Source organism: Anabrus simplex, chromosome 3 (assembly GCF_040414725.1).
Source record: "Anabrus simplex isolate iqAnaSimp1 chromosome 3, ASM4041472v1, whole genome shotgun sequence".
NCBI lineage: Eukaryota > Metazoa > Arthropoda > Insecta > Orthoptera > Tettigoniidae > Anabrus > Anabrus simplex.
Window position 1 is genome coordinate 267,047,295 of NC_090267.1, and position 23,453 is coordinate 267,070,747.

Below are 23,453 nucleotides of genomic sequence, written 5' to 3' on the forward strand. Positions count from 1 at the left end.
AACCAGAAACTGTTTGTTATCCATTTTACCATTCACTAGCTATGAGTCGATCCCGATTCTGACACCTATTGTCGCGTGTTGGCTGGATAAGCGATTTACGTTTAAGATTTATTAATTAATTCTAATTATCACTTACAATAAATCTACTTCTTCAGACGCAGTTTCACAGCCCATGCTCACGTCACTTTTTGCTGTTTTTTCTTTGTTTTTCCGATCAGAGTCCTCCACAGAGTCGAAGAATAAACAGGTGGCCCAAATGGTGACGTCACCAGTCCCTCTCAAATTGGCATGGCGGACGCTATAACCATTAGAGTATTAAATAAATCATCATCATCTTCATTTCCTGTTTACAGCTTCCCGGGTCGGGTTGTGAATCAAGGATCTCCATCGCTGCCTTTCTCTCCGCCACTCTTGTTTTTAAGTACATCTTCTGGTTTTCCTCCCCTCTTCTCTATGCACTCCCACACTGAATCTGTCCACCTCTTTTGGGGTCTTCCTTGTGGTCTCTTTCCTGTTAACTTCTCTGAAAAAGCCTTTCTTGTCACTCTCTCTTCTCCCATTCTCATCATATGCCCATACCACTTTAGCTTTGTTGTTTCTATCCTATCTTGAAGTTTCAAGATTCCTGTTCTTTTCCTTATCTCTTCATTTCTAATTCTGTCGTTTCTGGTCTTGCCGTCAATGCCTCTTAGGCATTTCATCTCCGCTGCCGGTATTCTACTCTCCTCTTGCTTTGTCATAGCCCACGATCCAGCTGCATAGGTTAGTATGGGTTCATAATAGGTTGAATATAATACTTTCTTACATTTCTTCGGATCATCTTGGTTTCTTATACTCTGGTAGAAGCTGTTTGCTTGTTGTATTCCTTTTCCAATTTCCTCGTAAATCTTTCCATCTTCTGTGATCACACTTCCCAAGTACTTGAAACTTTTAACCACTTCCAGAATTTTACCATTCTGTTTTATCTCTCCTCTTCCTACGTATTTTTGTACTTCTATTTCACCCTCACCCCATATCACTGTATCATCTGCAAACAACATGGCTTTTGTTGCCTCTCTTCCCAATCTCTGTTTAATGTTCTTATGAATTTCATCCATTATTAAATAAATAAATAAATAAAATAAATAAATAAATAAATAAATAAATAAATAAATAAATAATGTATGGTTCATGTTTGTGGGTTACTGTAGTCACATCCTAGTTCGTGAACCATGGGCAACGGCTGAGTGGCCTAGCAAGTGGTCCTGAGAGTCGGGATACCAGTTGCTATGGAATGGGAGTGGGCATCTCAGACATATTCTGAGTCATGGCCCTCCTTGTGCTCAGGCGGCTAGGACTATACAATTCACCGGTGGTCCATAACCCGTTAGAGGAGAGATCTTCACTTGGACTATGTGCAAGTAGGGTAGCATCCTGCTTCATGAATTTACCGAGCTCAGAACATTTCAGGCAAGCCTCGGATCTATGGGAGTAATGGAGTCCCACTCCCATTTGACAGGCGAGGGACTCCTTGGAAACAACTTTTCGAAGGTATAGAACTAAATGAGGCCACAACACTAGTTACAAATCGAGGATTGTGGCGACGTTTAGTAAATTCTCAGAGGCTTGCAGACTGAACGCTGAAAGGCATAACAGTCTATAATGATAATGTAATGTATGTATGTATGTATGTATGTATGTAATAATGTTTAAAGAAATAAATAGCCTTGTGAATCCCCCAAGGGCTATGGCCTCCTGCAATGCAGGGACAGTGCTCAGTTTAACTCATCAGGTGAGCAGGTCCTGAAGAGCATTATTATGTAGGTTATTTCCTAGATTACAGTATTATGTAATGTTAAATCAGTTTTGTTTTACTCTGCCTTGTTTGATTCCTAGCGTTATTTTGCTGATGTAGAAATTTTTTAATGAATTTTTATTCCACATTGTTGGTAGATATGCATTAGTTAGTGCACCTTTGTTGTTTTAGTTATAATTTAGTGCTTGTGGTTTCCTGTCTCAGTGAGCCCTTCAATTTATCCTTTTTCCATTTCCATTTGTAATTTCCCTGCTGTTATACCCTCTCATCTCCTTTGGGCAGACTTTTTCTCCATTTCCTTGCAACAGGTTACCATGCTTTCAGTGTTCCTTTTTTTTATCAGATCGCTTCACTGCAAGAGGAGCTGGTGAAGAAAGACAGTCGATGGAGTGCGACGCAGGTGAGAACGCACAACAGAATTCAGAATCTGGAGAAACAGATCAGAGAGCTCAAGGACGAGAATGACAAGCTGAAGCAGGAGAGGGATGCTTTGAAGAAGGTACGCTATATGCAACTCACTTGGTTCATTATGTCATTGTTTTACATCATGTACCGGATTTCAGTTTAAATTAATTTGGTGAAACAAGAGACGAAATGCCATCACCATATTAATCCTCATACACTCAGCTGTCTACAGAGGTCTGCTGAAGGAGCTCAACTATTTTTCCGTGAAATTTGCAACTAAAATATCGAACGTTGACACCTAAACAATTTAACATATATTCCGGTGACAAAAATTTCAGTAATACATAAAACTGTGAGCATTTCAGAAAAGAAAATGCAGTATACCTAGGACATGTTTTTACAGGTAACATGGAAAAAATTGCTAATATTTGAAAAATATAAATCTGTTTTCAGTTACAGAAATATTTCAGATTATTTTATCAGACATTTTGACTGTTAAATCTGAAAGAAATAACAATTATATGGGTATGGTTTGTGTATTGCACTTCACTCGTGAAGTATGTCACTTAGAGTATTCACCGTGCTGTATATGTCACTTTCATCCATCTCATCTTCTTCATTGTCATATACACTGTGAGCAGCTGTGACTATGGGGATATCTTCAGTACATTTATTACTTCTGACATATCATAAGTTATCATAAGTTAATATTTACCTTTCCGTGTTGACTTATACAACAGGAATTAATTGGGGGATGTTTCTCCATTTGATGTATCCACAATGATACACAGAAAATGCTGTCAAATTATGTACACAGATTTATTTACAATTGTTTACAAATTGAATGCACATAACCTTAATCACTGCATCACAAACAAAACACTTCACTCCGAGGGCGAAACATGTTCCTATAATTTTATTCAAGATTTAATTTCTTAATTAAAATCTCTATTTATGTATTGAATAGGTGGAATAAATAAATTTTAATATTTATTTGACTTCACTGTACATTTCAATACGGACCAAAACATGAGAATTATAACATGTAACATACCATTTTTATATTATTATAAACCCCCACTTGTTCTAAGCAGCAGAAACGTCTCTTTACTAATTTTTAAAAATTGTGTTTAAACTCCACTCAGAGTTATTAACTACATTCTTCATCATTATCCTGACGCTTGAACTGTTCAAACCCGATAATTTTATCTAACACCCTCAACCATCACAAGGCCCCACTTTACTTGTTCCAACGTAACAATTTTATTATAAACTTCAGTTGAAGTGAGCAACGATAACGTCTCTTTACTAGCCTTAATATGTTTTAATAATCCATTTGGAATTATCAACTCTCCTTCTTTCAATTCTTCCCAGCCCAAACTTGCCAACATTTTTGTAATGCTACTCTTTTGTCGGAAATCACCCAGAACAAATCGAGCTGCTTTTCTTTGGATTTTTTCCAGTTCTTGAATCAGGTAATCCTGGTGAGGTTCCCATACACTGGAACCATACTCTAGATGGGTTCTTACCAGAGACATATATACCATCTCCTTTACATCCTTACTACAACCCCTAAACACCCTCATAACCATGTGCAGAGATCTGTACCCTTTATTTACAATCCCATTTATGTGATTACCCCAATGAAGATCTTTCCTTATATTAACACCTAGGTACTTACAATGATCCCCAAAAGGAACTTTCAGCCCATCAACGCAGTAATCAAAACTGAGAGGACTTTTCCTACTTGAGAAACTCACAACCTGACTTTTAACCCCGTTCATCAACATACCATTGCCTGCTGTCCATCTCACAACATTTTCGAGGTCACGTTGCAGTTGCTCACAATCTTGTAACTTACTTATTACTCTATAGAGAATAACATCATCCGCAAAAAGCCTTACCTCTGATTCCACTCCTTTACTCATATCATTTATATATATAAGAAAACACAAATGTCCGATAATACTGCCTTGAGGAATTCCCCTCTTAATTATTACAGGGTCAAAAAAGCTTCACCTACTCTAATTCTCTGAGATCTATTTTCTAGAAATATAGCAACCCATTCAGTCACTCTTTTGTCTAGTCCAATTGCACTCATTTTCGCCAGTAGTCTCCCATGATCCACCCTATCAAATGCTTTGGACAGGTCAATCGCGATACAGTCCATTTGACCTCCAGAATCCAAGATATCTGCTATATCTTGCTGGAATCCTACAAGTTGAGCTTCAGTGGAATAACCTTTCCTAAAACCGAACTGCCTTCTATCGAACCAGTTATTAATTTCACAAACATGTCTAATATAATCAGAAAGAATGCCTTCCCAAAGCTTACATACAATGCATGTCAAACTTACTGGCCTGTAATTTTCAGCTTTATGTCTATCACCCTTTCCTTTATACACAGGGGCTACTATAGCAACTCTCCATTCATCTGGTATAGCTCCTCCGACCAAACAATAATCAAATAAGTACTTCAGATATGGTACTATATCCCAACCCATTTCTTTAGTATATCCCCATAAATCTGATCAATTCCAGCTGCTTTTGTAGTTTTCAACTTTTGTATCTTATTGTAAATGTCATTGTTATCATATGTACATTTTAATACTTCTACTCCTCCTCTATCTGGACATTATCCTTGTAACCAACAATCTTTACATACTGCTGACTGAATACTTCTGCCTTTTGAAGATCCTCACATACACACTCCCCTTGTTCATTAATTATTCCTGGAATGTCCTTCTTGGAACCTGCTTCTGCCTTAAAATGCCTATACATACCCTTCTATTTTTCACTAAACCGAGCTCGATAGCTGCAGTCGCTTAAGTGCGGCCAGTATCCAGTAATCGGGAGATCGTGGGTTCGAGCCCCACTGTCGGCAGCCCTGAAGATGGTTTTCCGTGGCTTCCCATTTTCACACCAGGCAAATGCTGGGGCTGTACCTTAATTAAGGCCACGGCCGCTTCCTTCCACTTCATAGGCCTTTCCTATCCCATCGTCGCCATAAGACATATCTGTGTCGGTGCGACGTAAAGCAAGTAGCAAAAAAAAAAAATAATAATAATTTTTCACTAAAATTTGTATGACTGCCAATTATGCTTGCCATCATGTTATCCTTAGTTGCCTTCTTTGCTAGATTCAATTTTCTAGTAAGTTCCTTCAATTTCTCCTTACTTCCACAGCCATTTCTAACTCTATTTCTTTCCAGTCTGGACCTTCTTCTTAGTCTCTTTATTTCTCTATTATAATAAGGTGGGTCTTTACCATTCCTTACCTCCCTTCTTTAAACCCATCCCAGAGTCTGTTTATATTTTTATTTACCATAGATAATTTACCTGTAGATAATTTTTATTACCTACATATATGACTTGTATTCCACTACAGAATGGTGTAACACACTGTAACAACCAGAATGGCACTAGATCAGATGAGATTTTGGTAGAATATTCTGTGCATTATAACCATGTTATTAGGCACTTGAGAATTTACGAGAAGGTATTTTTGTAACGTGTCTTTCTAGAAACCTGGCCAGGCACCTATATAACGAGGCGGTCTTGACGGTAGAGAAGAGTTACTGTTTAGTAGGAGTCATGGTTTAACAGGAGTTGTTCTGACCAGATGTGTGCCATGCTAATGAGTTTGAAGTATGTGAATTGGTTTAGTAAAGTTGGTAGTTGATATGCAGTTGTTGCAGTCTCCATGAGTGATAGGCAGTTGTTAAAATGGTGGCTTGTTTGATGTCCTCGGAGTGAAGTGTTTTGTTTGTGATACTGTGATTAAGGTTATGTGTGTTTAATTTGTAAATAATTGTAAATAAATTGATGCACGCAAGTTGAACGCATTTTGTGTGCGTCATTGTGGATACATTAACTAGTGAGCGTGACAGGACGTAAAAATTTATGAGTAAATACAAGTGTAAGTGCGAAATGATCAAAATGAAAGTGATACTAGAAAATGTCGGTGAAAAAGCTCTAAAGACAAACTCACCAAGAGAAATCTCCTGACGAACAGGAAGAAGAAATCGCTCCAGATGTGGTTACGGGAAGATCTCGTTGAAAAAGGAGGAGATCCCGAAAAGTTTTTCATCAAAGTCGACGAAGATTCCTACGAAACATCGGAAGATGAGGTAAATATTCCCGAAATGTGTTCTAACTTAATGACCATGATGATAAAATCTCAGACGTTGATTCACGAGTTAATTGCAACTTACAAGTGACTATTCTCATTTTGGTTCCGTATTGAAGTTGACGTATGTCTCAAGTATTATTACAATATTATAAGTCCACCTGACTTATAATATTGTAATAATACTTGAGACATACAATTGCAACTTATCGGAACAGAATGACAAACTTGCTGATCAAATTTTTAAAGTAAATTACAAAATTTCAAACGTCAGTTCCGGCCTAACAGGACAAATTGCAGATCAAATATCGAAAGTAAATGACAAAATTTCAGACATGACAAACTTTCAGGCAAAATTTCAGACGAAATTTCTCATTCTAACTCGGTGTTAACCGGACAAATATCACAAGTGTACATGCAGGTTTACAAAGGCGAACAGGACCTAGAATCGAAAATTTCAACCGTAAATGATGAAATTTCATCACAAAATAGCGGTGTCAACAATCGATTAACGAAGTAGATATTGGACATCAGGTCAAAACTGGGATAGGTTGACCAGATCGGTAGTAGAGTATGCCAGCTGGAAGGGGATGTCCTGAACCTCAGGGAGGAGGTGGAAATCCAGGTTTCCGGCATAAAGCAACAGGTTGAGGAGAGAATTTCTGCCATTGAGGGAAATTTTGAAAGCCGTATCTCTGCCATCAAGGGAAATTTCGCGAGCTGTATTTTTCCTGTTGAAGGAAGGATAGAAAACCCGATTTCGACCATCAAGGGAGATGTGCATATTATAAGGGAAAGCATTCTTCACGCACTAGAAAATAGATTAACTCAAACCGGACGTACTGCCACACCTCGAAACCCCTCAAACCGGACGTACTGCCACACCTCGAAACCCCTCAAACCTAACCGGCAATACAGGACTAGACCCGAAAGTGATTATAGGGAGCCTTCCAGAATTCCACAGGCAACTGGAAGAAAACTCGACTAGCTTCATCGAGGGATCGGTCAGTCTGGTAGGAAGGACTAACCTACCAGAGGACATTTTCGTGCAACTCATCACACCACAATTAAAGGGGCAAGCCGCTACTTGGTGGAATAACTTGAAAGGTCTAAATTTAAACTGGACGGACTTCAAGAGGGAGTTCCTGGCTAGGTTTAATTCCGAAGGGGTGAAGAGCTCCGTGAAAAGGAAGCTACTGACTGAGGCACAAACCACTAGCGTGAGAGGTAGCGCCTTCGTCCTACAGAAGTACCAACTCTCCAAGTGTCTGCACCCGGAAGGAAGCGAAAACGAGATTTTACCAGGGGCCTATTCCACGAACGAACTTTGCAACTTTTCACTTTGCACTTTTCAGTTCAGATTTTGTTCCACCATCACTTTTCAGATTTAACTTGCAAAGTGAAAAGTGAAAAGTTAGGAATCTTTTCACTTTTCAAGCCTGTTATGTTCCTCCATTGGTACAGAAATGCAAAGTGCAAAGAAATGAAGTGAAAAGTTTTCATAAATCTTGCAAAGAGATGATTCCCTTTTCATATGTTAATTAACAAGTATATACACTAGTTTCTCGGCGTAGAATTTGGTTACGACGTGAGCTTTTATTAGCATCAAGTGAGGGCAGTGATGAAGAATCCAATAAGAGAACGTACAAAGACGAGATTAATTTTCATAACCTCACTTCGACGGACTTTCGCGAGTGATTTCGTATTACCCCAACACAGGGTCATTATATTCTTGAAATGATCGGACATTTATTGAAACATGTAACAAAAAGAAGTCAATCCCTTTCCGGAAAAGAACAAATTTTTATATGCTTACATTGGTTAGTAAATGGTGCCCAGCTGCACGGTGTAACACCAATGCATGTGACATCAAAACAATTATTTGCGAACTGTTACCAAAGTCGTAGATGTTATAGTAAATGTAATATTTCCTAACAGTACGTTGGCCTGATAATCCACTCAATATAGCGACGGCATTTCTAATGAAGGGTGAATTTCCTTCTGTGTGTGAATGTGTTGACGGCAGCCTACTCTCGTTAACCCTTAGGTACTCGTGCTCATTTTCCCCCCTTTATTACTCGCGTGGGGTCTTCAAGGCCTCCGGGACAGTATGCATTGAAAAAATACCTAATTACAATACAATTGCATCTTATTTTACTGCAAACACTGCATCACATTAAAAAGGATGTTTACAAGAAATCAATACACATTAAGTAACATTAAGCTCATGAAAATGTTCTTTTTCTCACATTACACACAATTCTCACATATTTTCCTCATGTGCTCTCCACAGACATGTTCCTTACATTTTACACATCTAGTTTTTATTTTCCTGTCATTTCACCTAAGGCAAATCACGCAACTCTTTCTTGAATTGTCTGGCTCCTCTTCATTTTCCCTGTCACCATCATCTGTACGTAGTCTTTTCTTGAGATTTCTAGGCAGGCTAGGTATAGCAGCACGTACCAACAGCCATGGTTTCATTAGTTCTTTCGCCAGTTCTTTCAAAAATACTCTCCTTGGGATGTTTTTCTCGTGGCTTAAATTGAATTCACATACAACGAATGCGTTGATACCAACCACATTGAAGAGATGATAGAAAACAACAAGTGTCCATTTGTTGGTTCGTCGTGCTACGTTGTAAGTTTGGCATAACTTGTCATTTATGTCTACACCACCTTTCGTGCTTTTATAAAACAGAACTATTTTCGATTTCTCCTTCTCAGCCTCTTCAATAGCTATCATGATGCATTCTGGAGATCAGTATTACCGCTTTATGATTGCTCAATATTTCACAGTCTGGATCACAATCAGAAGCAACTGGGACATCATCATCATCATCATCATCATCATCGTCGTCGTCATAATAGACTACTACTTCTTCTTCTTCTTCTTCTAAAAGCCACTGTTCAATATCCTGTACTTGACGACTGTGCCTTCCAGCCGTATTCATCTGAAAGCGAAATACAAATCGAAGTAACCCACTCTATTTGCTGCACTGTATCTCATGTCAAAGTAGAAGCGCCTTATACTGTAGGTTATAGGCTTACTTTTGTATATTAGCAATTCCCAGACTTTACAAGAGGTTCAGATGCTGGCCAAAATATGTGTATTACACGTTCACATCATCAAAACTAAACAAATAGTTAGTTATAAGCAATATGTGCAAGAATATGAACATATTTTATTTTCATACGTAATTACTCGCGTGGGGTCTTCCAGGCCTGGTCACTGCTCTCCACTGAGTACCTTACTTGGCAACAGTGAACCAACTACTGAACTGAGCTCTCCTCCCCACTACATGAAGCTATTGCAAGTGTCAAGGTCACACGTAGTCACTCCGGGAAACTATAACAATTTAAAAAGGGAGTGGGGCCTCAAAGACCCCGCGCGAGTAATCAAAGGTTAATATTGATGTGTCATAATTTGAGAGGTTATCTTTAAAGTTGTCGAAAAAGTATGTCACGTTTCTCCTTGACAACTTCCAGCACAGCCAGCTACTTGTAATAACCTTTTTTCCCATGATAAAAACGTAAACTGTACGACAATTATACCGTCAAATTTGCCGCGAAAAGTAAAGCATTAAAATCGTAGAGTATTAGGCCTATACAGTTTGCTCATGGAATAAACTCGATCGTATCACTCATTCGCAAAGACTTTTCACTTTGCGAAAAAATTGAAAAGTACAACCTAGACCATGGTGGAACAGAAAGACTTTGCACTTTGCAAAATTTGAAAAGTGAAAAGTGCAAAGTTGAAAAGTTGCAAAGTTCGTTCGTGGAACAGGCCCCAGACATCACTGAGCTACTCCACGATAAGATTCGACCCCTAGTGAAAGTATCACAACCGAGATCCCTTGATGATATGAGCAGAATCATCGCCCAGCTGGAGGAGGAATACACGAGCAAAGCTATGCAAGAGCCCAGCACAGTTAGGAAGTGCTACCAGTGTGGAAGAGCGGGACACCTGAAGAACAAGTGCCCAAACTTGACATCGGAGGAACTAGTTCCAGCCCATTCTGGATTAAGGGGGAATGGGACCGAGAACAGGAAGGTGCCTCAAGACCTGACAGACGAGCAACCCTGGCAAATAGGAGAGGGATTGGTCAGATAGTGAGTAGAATCGGCCAACCCTACCCAGCTATCATCTTGAAAGACTGGTGACGAGAATTTTTCAGCCATACTCAGCAGCCAAGCAAGCCATTCATTTGTTAATGGGACTGTTGCCAGATTACTACTGCCTATGAACTCTCACCACCTCGGAAGGGTAGTGGGAGCAGCGGACGGGGTAATATATTCCATCCAAGGACAGACTAACCTAGCCGCTTACTGTATGTGCATGCCTATTGTAATTGACGTTGCAGTGATTCGGAACCTGATACCTGACATCATATTGGGTCATGACTTTCTGGTGGAATACAGTGTGATCCTAGACTATGCAGCTCATGAAGTCGCCTGGCACGATGGAAATCTCCGGACTTGCAAGGATACGGAAGTCGACATAGGCCTCGGCGATATCCAGTCAACACATCTTTGTCCGAGTGAAGAAGAGGAGTTGAGACACACCTTAAAGGACTTTCCGGAAGTCATCACCAATAAACTAGGATGGACTACCATTGTAATGCACACCATTGAAGGCAGGTCTTCTTCACCCATCAAGCAACGTCCATATCCAGTCAACCCAGGTAAGCACAACTTCATCATCCAGAAGAAACAAGAGATGGTAGGCCAAGGTCTCATCGAACCCTCTACATCCTGTTGGGCTTCACCTATCGTCCTACCAAAGCAGAAGAATGGGGAGTATCGACTATGTGTGGACTTCCACAGGTTGAACGAGAAGACCGTTAGTGATTCCTACCCCATACCTGACCTGAAGGACTCGCTGAAACAAGTAAGTGGGTCTAAAGTTTTCAGCACACTGGATCTCAACTCTGGATACTGGCAAGTGGAGGTCGAGGAAACTTCTAGACCACTGACCGCCTTCGTGACACCGAGGGGATTGTACCAGTTTGCAGGCTGATAGATAACGTATTATCACGATATGTTGGAGAGTTTTACCAATTGTACCTCAACGACATTTTAATTCACAGCAAGAATTATCAAGAACACCTTGTACATCTGAGGAAAATGCTGGAACGACTAAAGATTCATGGACTGACTTGCCAACTGGAGAAGTGCCACTTCGCCCAGTCTCGCGTAGAATATCTTGGCCATGTCCTAACCTCTGAAGGCTTAGAAATACAACCAGAGAAGAATCAAGCTATCGAAGAAGCTGAACGCCCGTGGACCAAGCGACAAGTATGTCAGTTCCTTGGCTTTTGTGGATGGTATAGCAGCTTCGTGCCACACTTTGAAGAGAAGGCAATACCACTCGCTGATCTACTGCATAACAACCTCCCGTTCCGATGGACCAGCTCCCGGTCTAGCCCATCCCGACCCTCAACGGAAGATGTGCCTGCAGACGGACGCCAGCGACTCCGGCTTAGGAGCAGTGTTATTCCAGCAGAGGAGTGACAGCAGAAGGGACATCATCGAATATGCCAGCAGGAAGCTATCTCCCACCAAACAACGCTACTGCACTGCCGAGATGGAAGCCTTGGCCGTGGTGTGGGCCATGGGCAAATTCAGAGGCTCTTTGGAGGGAAGGAATTTCCAGCTCTACAAGTATAACGCCACTCTCAAATGGCTGAACTTGGTCTCAGGCTCAAAATCTAAATTGATGTAATGGTCTCTGTTAATCGCAGAATTTGATTTCGATGTGTGTCACGCCCCAGGACCAATGAACGTAGGAGGTGACAGCTTATCTAGTTACCCGGTGATGGAACCTGAAGCTAGGAACACCACTGTCAAGAGGGAATTCCCACGAAAACACCAGGGTGAGCCTAAGGAACCTGTCCTTATGACCATCAAGAAGGAATTTGATCTGGGAGTATTCAGACAGTGGCAGGAACAATACAAGCCCTGTAGGACCACGACGCAGTGGATTAGGAGACCCCCGATAGTCGACTCGTCCCAAGGGAATTTAAGATGTGCTACAAGAACTTCCATATTGATGGAGGACTCTTAGTGCACATCTCCGACACGTCTGCAGTAGTGGTGATCCCCAGACAACACACGACGGACAACCTCGAGATGTTCCACGACAGCACTGAAGCCGGACATCCAGGAGGTGAAGAGACATATCAGTCCATCCGAGGAAGATTCTTCTGGATCAACGTGCGGAAAGACATCCTGGACTACGTGAAGGGATGCTACATCTGTGCCTGCACCAAGGTGAGCAACAGGAAGGCAGATTCCAGTCAGCAAGAAAGGCAGCCACAATGCCCTTGGGAGGTCATAGCAATGGACTTGATGGGTCCTTACCCTAGAACACCACCGAGTAAAACAGGACTCCAAGTAATCACCGATCTCTCCACAAGGTGAACTGAGGCCTTTCCGATACAGAAGCCACAACGAGACGCATCACCAGCCTTTCAGCCGCTACGGTTACCCACGGTGTATTCTGTCAGACAACGGGAGTCAGTTCACTTCAAGGAAGTGGCAGCAAATGATGACTAAATGGGGTGTGGAGCATTGGACCACCCCTGTCTACAACCCAAGGGCCAATCCAACAGAATGACGGAACCAGGAGCTAAAAACGGATACTATGGGTCAACCTAATAGACAAAGAACATCGACTGTGGGGCCTTCAGATACCACAGTCGCTCTTTGCCATGCGAGGACATATCAACCGTGTCACCGACTATTCCCCAGCGGAGCTGTTCATATGTCGACAGCTGTACGGCACCAGGGATTGGAAGATATGTCCACCACCCACTTCTGGTCAAGAGGATGCAGCTGTTTCCCATACGGCACCGGGGATTGGAAGATTCGTCCACCACCCACTTCTGGTCAAGAGGATGCAGCTGTTTTCCTGGTAGAGTGGCAACAACAGAAGCAGCAGCAGGACATCAAGGAGAAACAAGCTTAGGCCGAGAAGAGATCCCTTACCCAGGCCAAGGCTCAGAATGTCAAAGAGAACTAAATCTTCCTACCAGGCCGACAAGTACTGCGACGTAACCAACCAGTCGATAATAAGATTGGAGGGTTTGACGCAGGTCTTGCACCTAAGTGGGTTTGTCCCATCTAGGTGGATGAGCAGCTGGGCCATCAGTCTACTTACTAAAGACCAACCTTCATGTCAAGGTCCATGCATCGGAGTTGCAGCGAGTCACCCAACCGCTGCGCCTACCGAGTGAGCCATATACTACCACGGGTTCACCTAAAGGAGAGGCTACTGACGACACAGCTCAGTCTGGTCATGAGGAGAATGCATTGATTATCATCGAGCGAGAGGCTGGCGGCGAGGCAACCCCGACCCCTGACACGGTACGATCCGGTCAAGAGGAGGAGAGGACATCCAGCGACATTGAGGAAGAGAGAAGATACCATCTACGATCAAGGCAAAATTGACGAGTGTGATAGACTGTGGAAATGGTTTCAAGTTATATGGGGGATAATGACGCAAGTGTGATAAACTGATATAACTTGAAAACAATATTCTCTCATCCATGGGTAAATAATGCAAGTATTGAGCTCGAATGATTATTATTATTTTAAGATTATTATTATTATTATTATTATTATTATTATTATTATTATTATTATTATTATTATTATTATTACTTGTAATGAATGGCTATGAAGTGTTTACATCCATTTAGTATTATTATTATTTACGTAGTCGAATTATCACAGTGTTTGTGAGGTTATGTCATGAAACGTACTGTATATAGACATACATTTATATGAGTTCAATTAATGTAAGAACCTATATGAAAATGAAATCCTACAACCTGTTTTCTAGTCATTGACCGGGTCAGGGATGTAATGAATAAAACATATATAGGCTGTTATTACAATGGGGTCGCCACGCCCAAGGTGATTTATTAATGAGTGATAAATGCTATAAAATGATAATGGAGAGTGTTGCTGGAATGAAAGATGACAGGGAAAACCGGAGTACCCGGAGAAAAACCTGTCCCGCCTCCGCTTTGTCCAACACAAATCACACATGGAGTGACCGGGATTAGCACCACGGTATCTAGCGGTGAGAGGCCAATGCGCTGCCGCTGCTGGAGGCTCTAAGAACCTGTATATAATTTATTATTACCTATATATATATATATGATTTGTATTCCACTACAGAATGGTGTAACACACTGTAACAACCAGATTGGCACTAGATCAGACGAGATGATGGTAGAATATTCCTGTACATTATAACCATGTTGTTAGGCACTCGAAAATTTACAAGAAGGTTTTTTGTAACATATCTTTCTGGAAGCCTGGCCAAGCACCTATATAAGGAGGCAGTCTTGATGATAGAGAGTAGTTACTGTTTAGTAGGAGTCATGGTTTAACAGGAATTGTTCTGACCAGACGTGCGCCGTGCTAACGAGTGTTTGAAGTATGTGAATTGGTTTAGTAAAGTTGGTAGTTGACATGCAGTTGTTAAAATGGTGGCTTATTGACATCCTTGGAGTGAAGTGTTTTGTTTGTGATACAGTGATTAAGTTATGTGTGTTTGATTTGTGAATAATTGGAAATAAATCCGTGTACACAAGTTGACAGCATTTTGTGTGCATCATGGTGGATACATTAACCCACATTTGAGATGTTCACAAGAGGCATGAGATGCCTCTGCAAGTGTCGTCCACTTGAATTCCCAGCCTTTTTTCAATCATGCACAGCCACCGCCATTTGCTTGGAGAAGGTAGCGTGGGAACAGCTACAAACATCTGTGCCCAACATGACCTGGCTGGTAGGTAGCTCTTTTTGTACGTTCCACAAGAGCAGCTTGAGTTGGTGGAAGTCCTTCCATTGGTCTACCTTTCTTGGTGAGCAACTGCTTCCGTGCCTCATTTACATTTTCCTCACCGCTCATACAGTCATAGAGCAGAACTACCAACCGCTCCAGTACATGAAACTAATCATCAACGCAGGTGAGATTTGATGATAAGGTGCAGAATGCATGATTTACATCATTGAATTTCTTCCAAATGTCCCATGCAGTCTTTCTCCCATGGCCACTAAATGATGATTCAGTGTCATGTCCACTAATTGCATATAGGAAGAGCAAGGCTCTGCATTTCTCTGTTCCAAAGCCACCTGCAATCTTTTGGACTGGTAAGTATCTGAAGTTTTTGCCAGATGCAAAGGCAACCCACAGTTCATCAATGCTTAGCTCCTGAACAGTTGTTGTGACTAATACCAAGACATCAGAATCTACTGTACAGATCATCACTTTACAATAAACATGGTTGACAGCATTTGAATATCCATTTGAGTGGGAGGAATATTGTATTCATGATTATGCCAGGATGATATAATGACAGCCACGAAGATTTCTCAACATGACCACATAAAGAGGTTGTGTCACCAAGTATAGTAAAATATAGGGTTATTTGAAATGATGGCACAGATTTCTGCACATGGTTATGAGGGTATGTTTAGGGTTGTAGTACGGATGTAAGGGAGAGGGTATACAAACCTCTGGTAAGACCCCAATTAGAGTATGGTTCCACTGTATGGGACCATCACCAGGATTACTTGATTCGAGAACTGGAAAAATCCAAAGAAAAGCAGCTCGATTTGTTCTGGGTGGTTTCCGACAAAATAGAGTTACGAAAATCTTGCAAATTTTGAGCTGGGAAAACTTGACAGAAAGGAGACGAGCTGCTCGACTAAGTGGTATGTTACAAGTAACAAATCTCATGTCTGTTCTGTATTGAAGATAACAGTAAGTAAAATTTTTCAAGAATAAAATTTACTATATCCACCTATTCAATACAATTCACATTTTATAGTCATTGAATTCTACATGAATTACATACACTTTTTAGGTACATGTTTTGTACTTTTTGGGTATCTTCAGCCTATTGACAATCTTAAGGTCAAGTCCAATGCAATGAGCAGGTGCAGTGGTGTTCCTCAATTGGGTACACAGCACATCCTTTTGGTGTGTGACAATAACCTGGCCATCTGTTGTAAGATTTGTTATTTGAAGTGGTTTTTAAAAGTAGGGAAAATCACAATATGAAGATAAAGTGGAAATTCAAGATGACAATTTTGGGCAAATATTTGTTTTTAGGAAGGGGAGTTAGGGATTGGAATAACTTACCAAGGCAGATGTTCAATAAATTTCCAAATTCTTTGCAGTTATTTAAAAAAGGCTAGGATATAACAGATAGGGAATCTGCCACCTGGACGGCTGGTCTAAATGCAGATCAGTAGTGATTGATGAATGTTATTTATTATTTATTGAACTGACGATTCGCAATGATATTCAATGAAAGATGACCAGTATAGACATGCAGGAAAATCCTTGTCGGCTTTCTCCTGAGTGCAATGAGCAGGTGCGGTGGTGTTCCTTGATTGGGTACACAGCACATCCTTGTAGTGTGTGACAATAACCTGGCCATCCGTTGTAAGATTTGCATTTGCTATTTGAAGGCATAAGAAAAAGGAAACGCTGACTTGTTATTGTCATTCCTCAGAAATTCCTGCCACTTTCTAGGCGCTGTATTACAAGAATCCATGTGCCTTCGGCTTCCTTTACCGCGAACAATGCTCGTGCATACCTTTAAGCTGCCAGTATATATTCATCCCACACAACATCAATGCAATGAATATGCTGCAGTTGTCTGGTAATGTAGAACAGGAATTTTTTGGGAGGCATAGTCTGCGAAGGTGCATGTAGTGCCTGGCTTTATTCACAATGATGCTCCATCCTTGATAATAGCATTAACAGTAGGTACACCTACTCAATGATCAAGCTGGTTCTTCTCATTCAACCACACCCATTATGCTCACTGGATACCAATCCACATCCGAGATATGATCAGTCTTGTAAAGAAGCATCCTGCGCCAACGAATATATGTACAGTTGGAAGTTTCCCTCCCTAAAAGATCTCACTAATATCAAAACCTGAAGTTCCAGTTGCAGAACTGAGAACCAGAAGTGAAACTGAGGGATGACATTTGCTCGCTCTTAACACCAGTCTTCTGGGTTCTTTACACTTTGCTCGGCTACCTGGGTGCTGTTGTGTTCACTGTAGGCTTTTTAAAGCAGGATATGCAGGCTTTAGGCTGTAACCTGATGAGCATGAGGAGTGCGGATGACATGACTCACTTTCAGATATGAATTGGCTGTTCCTGAAAAGGCCACATTTGCTTTTGTAAGTGCACCAGTCCATCCACTGCCATCAAGTAGTTCAACAAGCAATTTGAAAACATTCATTTCAATGTGCAGGCCACCAAACATTACCACAAATCTGTCTCCACCATAGATACCTGGCCAGGTCTATTGAATTAGCTTGCAAATCTTGTACAGGGATTGTTCTGCAATTATGATGTGAGCTTGTCCAGGATTGAGAATATCTACTGCATTCTTCACAATGTCCATCCCGTGACAAATCATGGCTACTGATTTTGCATCTTCATAGAACAGGGGCAGCAGGCATCTGATTGAAATGCTACAGTCACTTGTTTTGTCATATTCATTGCAGGAGGCATGGTATGCTGCCCAAGATATATTCTCATTGATTGGCAATTTTTCCATGGTCATCACTTGCTTGACATGATCCAGCCATCTGCGTTCTGCATTCATGGCATCAGGGATGAGTTAACAATCAGATTTGTTGGGTCCTTTCAGTTTTGGCGGCCATGGATTGTTCAGAGTAACTGATGGAATATCAGTGTATGACTGCAGCAGTTTGTCAAAGCCTCTGTTGGAGGTGGCATGTCTGTTGTCCAGAGCTATCATGTAGGAACGGTCCACTCCACTCCCTCACGTCATGGATTCTGGAATAGGGAAATGCCTGTTCCATGGAATGAATGCTGAGCTGTTGTAGCACTCGGATTATGATCAATATTGATTGCTGCGGTGGTGAATAGTTGACCCTTGAGTTTCGGAGGACAAACTGCTTTTTCAATCCATACTTGTGGAAATACTCAGCACTAAGACAATCCACCAGTTCCTTTTTGCCAGTTCTGCTGTGGATCAGCACTCCTGCATACAGAGCGAGCAGTGTCACTCTTTCTTGCTTATGTCTCGAAGTTTGGTAACTATTTTCTCGGCAACGTGCAAAGCTATTGAATGCTAGTAACTGTAACAATGTTAGTGCTACCTGAGGCTTCGATGAGTAGCTTGACTGGGTTCGGATATTGGGACCATATAGGATCATAGAAACCAATGCCACTAATAATTTGGTCACGGATGATTCTTGGCATTGTCTGTCGAACGTACCAGTAAAGATATTTCATTTCGAAAATCTCTCTGTGAACAATGTTTGTAGCCCTTACAAGGTAAATGCCATCAGTGTCTGAATCATCCTCATGTGCCTTCCTTATTGCTTGTTCCACATCTTCATCAAAGGCAAGGAGGTCATCGCGGCTTTCCTTACGAGCCTGCAGGTCCGGGAAATGTGCTGGGATCCTGTTTTTCAGGTGTGTTCAGTTTACACGGCTACTTTGGCATGTTCCGAGTTGATCCAGTCTGGTGGAGTACATTCTAACAAGGTCAGCTAGTTTGAATATGGGCACACATTCATTGTCTACTCTGGAATCTTCGATGTACAAGACCATCTCAGCAAGAGCTATGCCATGATTAATTGAACTTTTGTCTTGTACATCATCAGAACCTTTGGTTTGCCTGCTCTATTCTACAGGGAGACAAGGCAATGGGTATGGTATATTTGATGAAATTATGTGGAATCACTCTGTAATCCAAGGAGCATAATGATAGGTGATTTAGAAAATGACGAAGTCTCTCATTTAAATCAAATTCCCATTCTATGATAACTTTCAACATCAGAATATCTTGAACCATACACCGTGTTTAGGGATCTAATTGGTAGTTCATGTAGAGAAGTTAAAGGTATTGATGTGTTTGACGTTCTTCTTCTTTCCCCAAAATCAGAATATATGTACGTAACATGATCTAATACGTTGAAAGTCAATTTCGATTACAGTGTTTATGATCCTTCTACACCACTCAAAAGACAGAAGAAAATGCAGTATAACCAGATATAGTTAAAGAAGTTGGATTTTTGTCGGGGTTCAACCTCATCACGAAGATAAAAAACGTAATCTATGCAACAGAGATTTTAGCGTAGCTCATGGCAGTTAAAACAACTTGAAACAGCGTGTTTCATCCAAAGGACATATGTTAAAAGAAAAGGCAATTCTTCCACAGGCAACATCAAGTCCCGTTTCCTGAATAGCAAATCTATCACAGGAGATAATATTACAGCCTCTGAGTTGACAGTTGTGCATCGTAACATGAAACATAATCAAAGCCATGTAAATTTGGACTGTTGCAACAAATTGTTTGGTACTATTTTTTAAGACTTCGAAACTGCGAAGACGTACATAAGGCAAATATTTGGTTAAGAAACATGTTTGCTCCCAAGAGTGTTGAAGACTTCCTACAAGTACTGAAGGACCCAAAGAAAACCAATCTTTTCTTGTGTGTTGCAACAGATGCTTCAAATACACTGAACCAGAAAATGTTCCCAGTTTGTCTTCAATATTTTGATCCAAGTGAAGGCATAGAGCATAAACTATCAGATTTCACAGAACAAGACAGTGAATCAGCTGATTGCATATTCCCGCTTAATGAAAATTTACTGTCTAATTCTCTTGATAACCCCCCATGAGTGGGGAATGCATACAAAGAATACATACACGGTATCCCCTGCCGGTCATAAGAGGTGACTAAAAGGGGCCCCAGGGGTTCTCAACTTGGGAGCATGGTTTGACGACCACGGGGCCCTTAGCTGAGTTCTGGCTTTGCTTCCACTTACGTGCGCCAGTCTCCTTACTTTCATCTATCTTGTCCGACCTCCCTTGGTCGCTCTTGTTCTTTTCCGACCCCGATGGTATTAGAGCATTCGAGGCCTAGGGAGTCTTTCGTTTTCAAGCCCTTCGTGGCCCTTGCCTTTCTTTGTCCATTACTTCATTTTCCGAAGTGACGGATCCCTTCTTTTTCTTCTTTTTTCTCTCTGTCTATCCCCTGTGGGTGGGGGATGCAGACGAAGAATACACCCACAGTATCACCTGCCTGTTGTAAGGGGGCGATCAAGGGATGATTGTGTTAGAACCGTGAAATTACTTGTGATTAGTACGGGGAACACCATGCGTTGCCTTTACTTGCGAGTAGTACCACTATGTTAGATACACAATAGGTTTGTGATTGGTAGCAGCAGACAGTGGTTCACTGTAAGTTTCCAGTACCTGTGTTTAGTACCATTGTGAGAAACTCCACAGGTCTGGGCGTTGCCTATGATTAGTACTACTATATGAGCAACACCGTGGGTCTGTATTGCTTGTGATTAGTACCCACTACATAAGGAACACCACAGGGATACTGGTGCCCATGATTAGTACACCTAGGTGAGGAATACCAAGGGTTAGCGTTATCTATGAGTGGCACCATTATGTGCGAAACACCATAGGTCTATGTTACCTGTGCAACGTACAATATTTGTGAGTAGTACCATAATGTGTGGAACACCATGAGTCTACGCTACATTTGATTAGTACTGCAACATGACAAATACCATGGTCCTACTTTACTAGCAATAAGTGCCTTTATGGGGGGTCGTTGACCTGGATTTTGGACCCCTTTAGACAACAAGAATCCTCGATTCAGGATTGAAGCAGTCCCTTGGTCAGTAATACTCTTGTTTATGATAGTTTGTGGGTCGGATCCATTGATTGTTTTAAATTCATATCCATCCATTCAAAATTCATCACATTTTTTATTCTGGTCAGTGGATGATTTTGAACTTTTAAATTTTTATTACATTTCGTACCATTAGGGGTTGATGACCTAGATGTTAGGCCCCTTTAAACAACAATCATCATCATCAATTCTCTTAATATAAAGCATGAATCTTCTTACTGTGTTGATAACACAAATGTCAAATATGGCAGAAAAGTTTACAGTCATTTTTCAGTATCAGCAAATAGAAGGGAGGAATTGAATTTTTTGAATTTGTTTATTTAGAGTGGTCAGAGATAGCTCTCTCTAGGACCTTCTCTATAAAGACTGAATAACACCTAAAGTGCTATCAGTGGCTATTTGCTAAGCATTCCTGATTGCCCTTCAATCCTGCAGAATTTCTCTTTTGTTGTTGTGGATGAAGATTCAGATAAGTTTAATGATAGTCTAGTACTACCTGGAATTTTTAGTGAATTTGTGCAGCATTATGGACGAATTATATTTTTTTAAGACAGTGGTAATGGTTCTTGGTGTGTTGTGTTACTGTAGTCATGTCCTAGTTCGTGAACCATGGGCAACAGCCGAGTGGCCTAGTAAGTGGTCCTAAGAGTCGGGATACCAGTTGCCATGGAATGGGAGTGGGCATCTCGCATATATTTTGAGTCTTGGCCGTCCTTGTGCACAGGCGTCTAGAACTATACAATCCACCAGTGGTCCCTAACCTGTTAGAGGAGAGATCCTCACTTGGACTATGTGTAAGTAGAATAGCCTCCTGCTTCACAAATTTACCGAGCTCAGAACATTTTAAGCAAGCCTCGGACCTATGGGAGTAACGGAGTCCCACTCCCATTTGACAGGCGATGGACTCCTTGGAAACAACTTGGCGAACGAAATGGAATTCGATGGGGAGCTATTAATATTAATGGGGCTTATGGAAGAAAGAAAGTAGAACTGGCTGAGTCAGCAAAGAGGATGCATCTGGATGTGCTAGGAGTAAGTGATATACGGGTAAGGGGAGATAACGAGGAAGAGATAGGAGATTATAAAGTGTACTTGACGGGTGTTGACAGGGAAGGGCAGAGTATGGGGTAGGGCTTTTTATCAGGAATACTATTTCACGCAACATATTTTCTGTTAGGACGTAAATGACCGAATGATGTGTGTGGATTTGGCAGTCAGTTGGAGGAATTAGGATGAGAATTGTCTCAGTGTATTCACCCTGTGAGGGTGCAGATGAGGATGAAGTTGACAAGTTTTATGAAGCATTAAATGACATCGTGGTCAGGGTCAATAGCAAGGATAGGATAGTGCTAATGGGCGATTACAGTGCAAGAGTTGGAAATAGAACTGAAGGATACGAAAGGGTAAGTGGTAAATGTGGAGAAGATATGGGAGCTAATAGGAATGGGAAGCATTTACTTGACTTCTGTGCTAGTATGGGTTTAGCAGTTACGAAGACATTCTTCAAGCATAAGGCTATTCACCACTACACATGGGAGGCTAGGGGTACCAGATCCATAATAGACTATATTTTATCCGATTCCGAGTTCAGGAAATCTGTTAGGAATGTATGGGTTTTTTTTTGCAGATTTTTCAGTGATATCTCTATATGATCTATAGTAAACTAAGTATCTCTAGGCCTAGGAGAGAGACAGTGAAATCTGTCTGCGAATGAATAAGGGTAGAAAATCTCCAGGACAAGGAAATTAGACAGAAATACATGGATATGATTAGTGTGAAGTTTTGAACAGTGGGCAGTAAGCAGGTTCAGGATATAGAAAGTGAATGGGTGGCATAAAGGGATGCTGTTGTGGAAACAGCAAGTGAATGCCTAGGACCAACTGTGTGTAAAGATGGGAAAAAGCAAACATCTTGGTGGAATGAAGAAGTGAGACCACAGAGCTCAATAGCTGCAGTCGCTTAAGTGCGGCCAGTATCCAGTATTCGGGAGATAGTAGGTTCGAACCCAGCCCTGAAAATGGTTTTCCGTGGTTTCCCATTTTCACACCAGGCAAATGCTGGGGGTGTACCTTAATTACGGCCACAGCCGCTTCCTTCCAACTCCTAGCCCTTTCCCGTCCCATCGTCGCCATAAGACCTATCTGTGTCGGTGCGACGTAAAGCAACTAGAAGTGAGACCAGCTTATCAGAAATGGCTCCAAGCTAGCATCGATGCAGACGGGGAATTGTACGTAGATGAAAGAAACTGAGCGAAACAAATAGTTGTTGAATCCAAAAAGAAGTCATAGGAAGAATTTGGTTATAACCTGAAAAGGCTAGGTCAAGCAGCAGGGAAAACTTTCTGGACAGTAATAAAGAATCCTAGGAAGGGAAAAAGGAAATGAACAGTGTTTTGGGTA

The 23,453-nt window shown here is 41.2% G+C and overlaps 1 protein-coding gene across 2 annotated transcripts in view; it reads left to right on the forward strand.

Moving 5' to 3' along the window:
• Positions 1–23,453, forward strand: part of Sas-4 (spindle assembly abnormal 4) — a 202,940-nt gene that overhangs the window by 104,353 nt on the left and 75,134 nt on the right. For both annotated transcript variants that reach the window (XM_067144344.2, XM_067144346.2), the window contains exon 6: positions 2,139–2,294. In XM_067144344.2, coding sequence (XP_067000445.2) covers positions 2,139–2,294 — 156 coding nt within the window. The remainder of the gene's footprint in view (positions 1–2,138; positions 2,295–23,453) is intronic.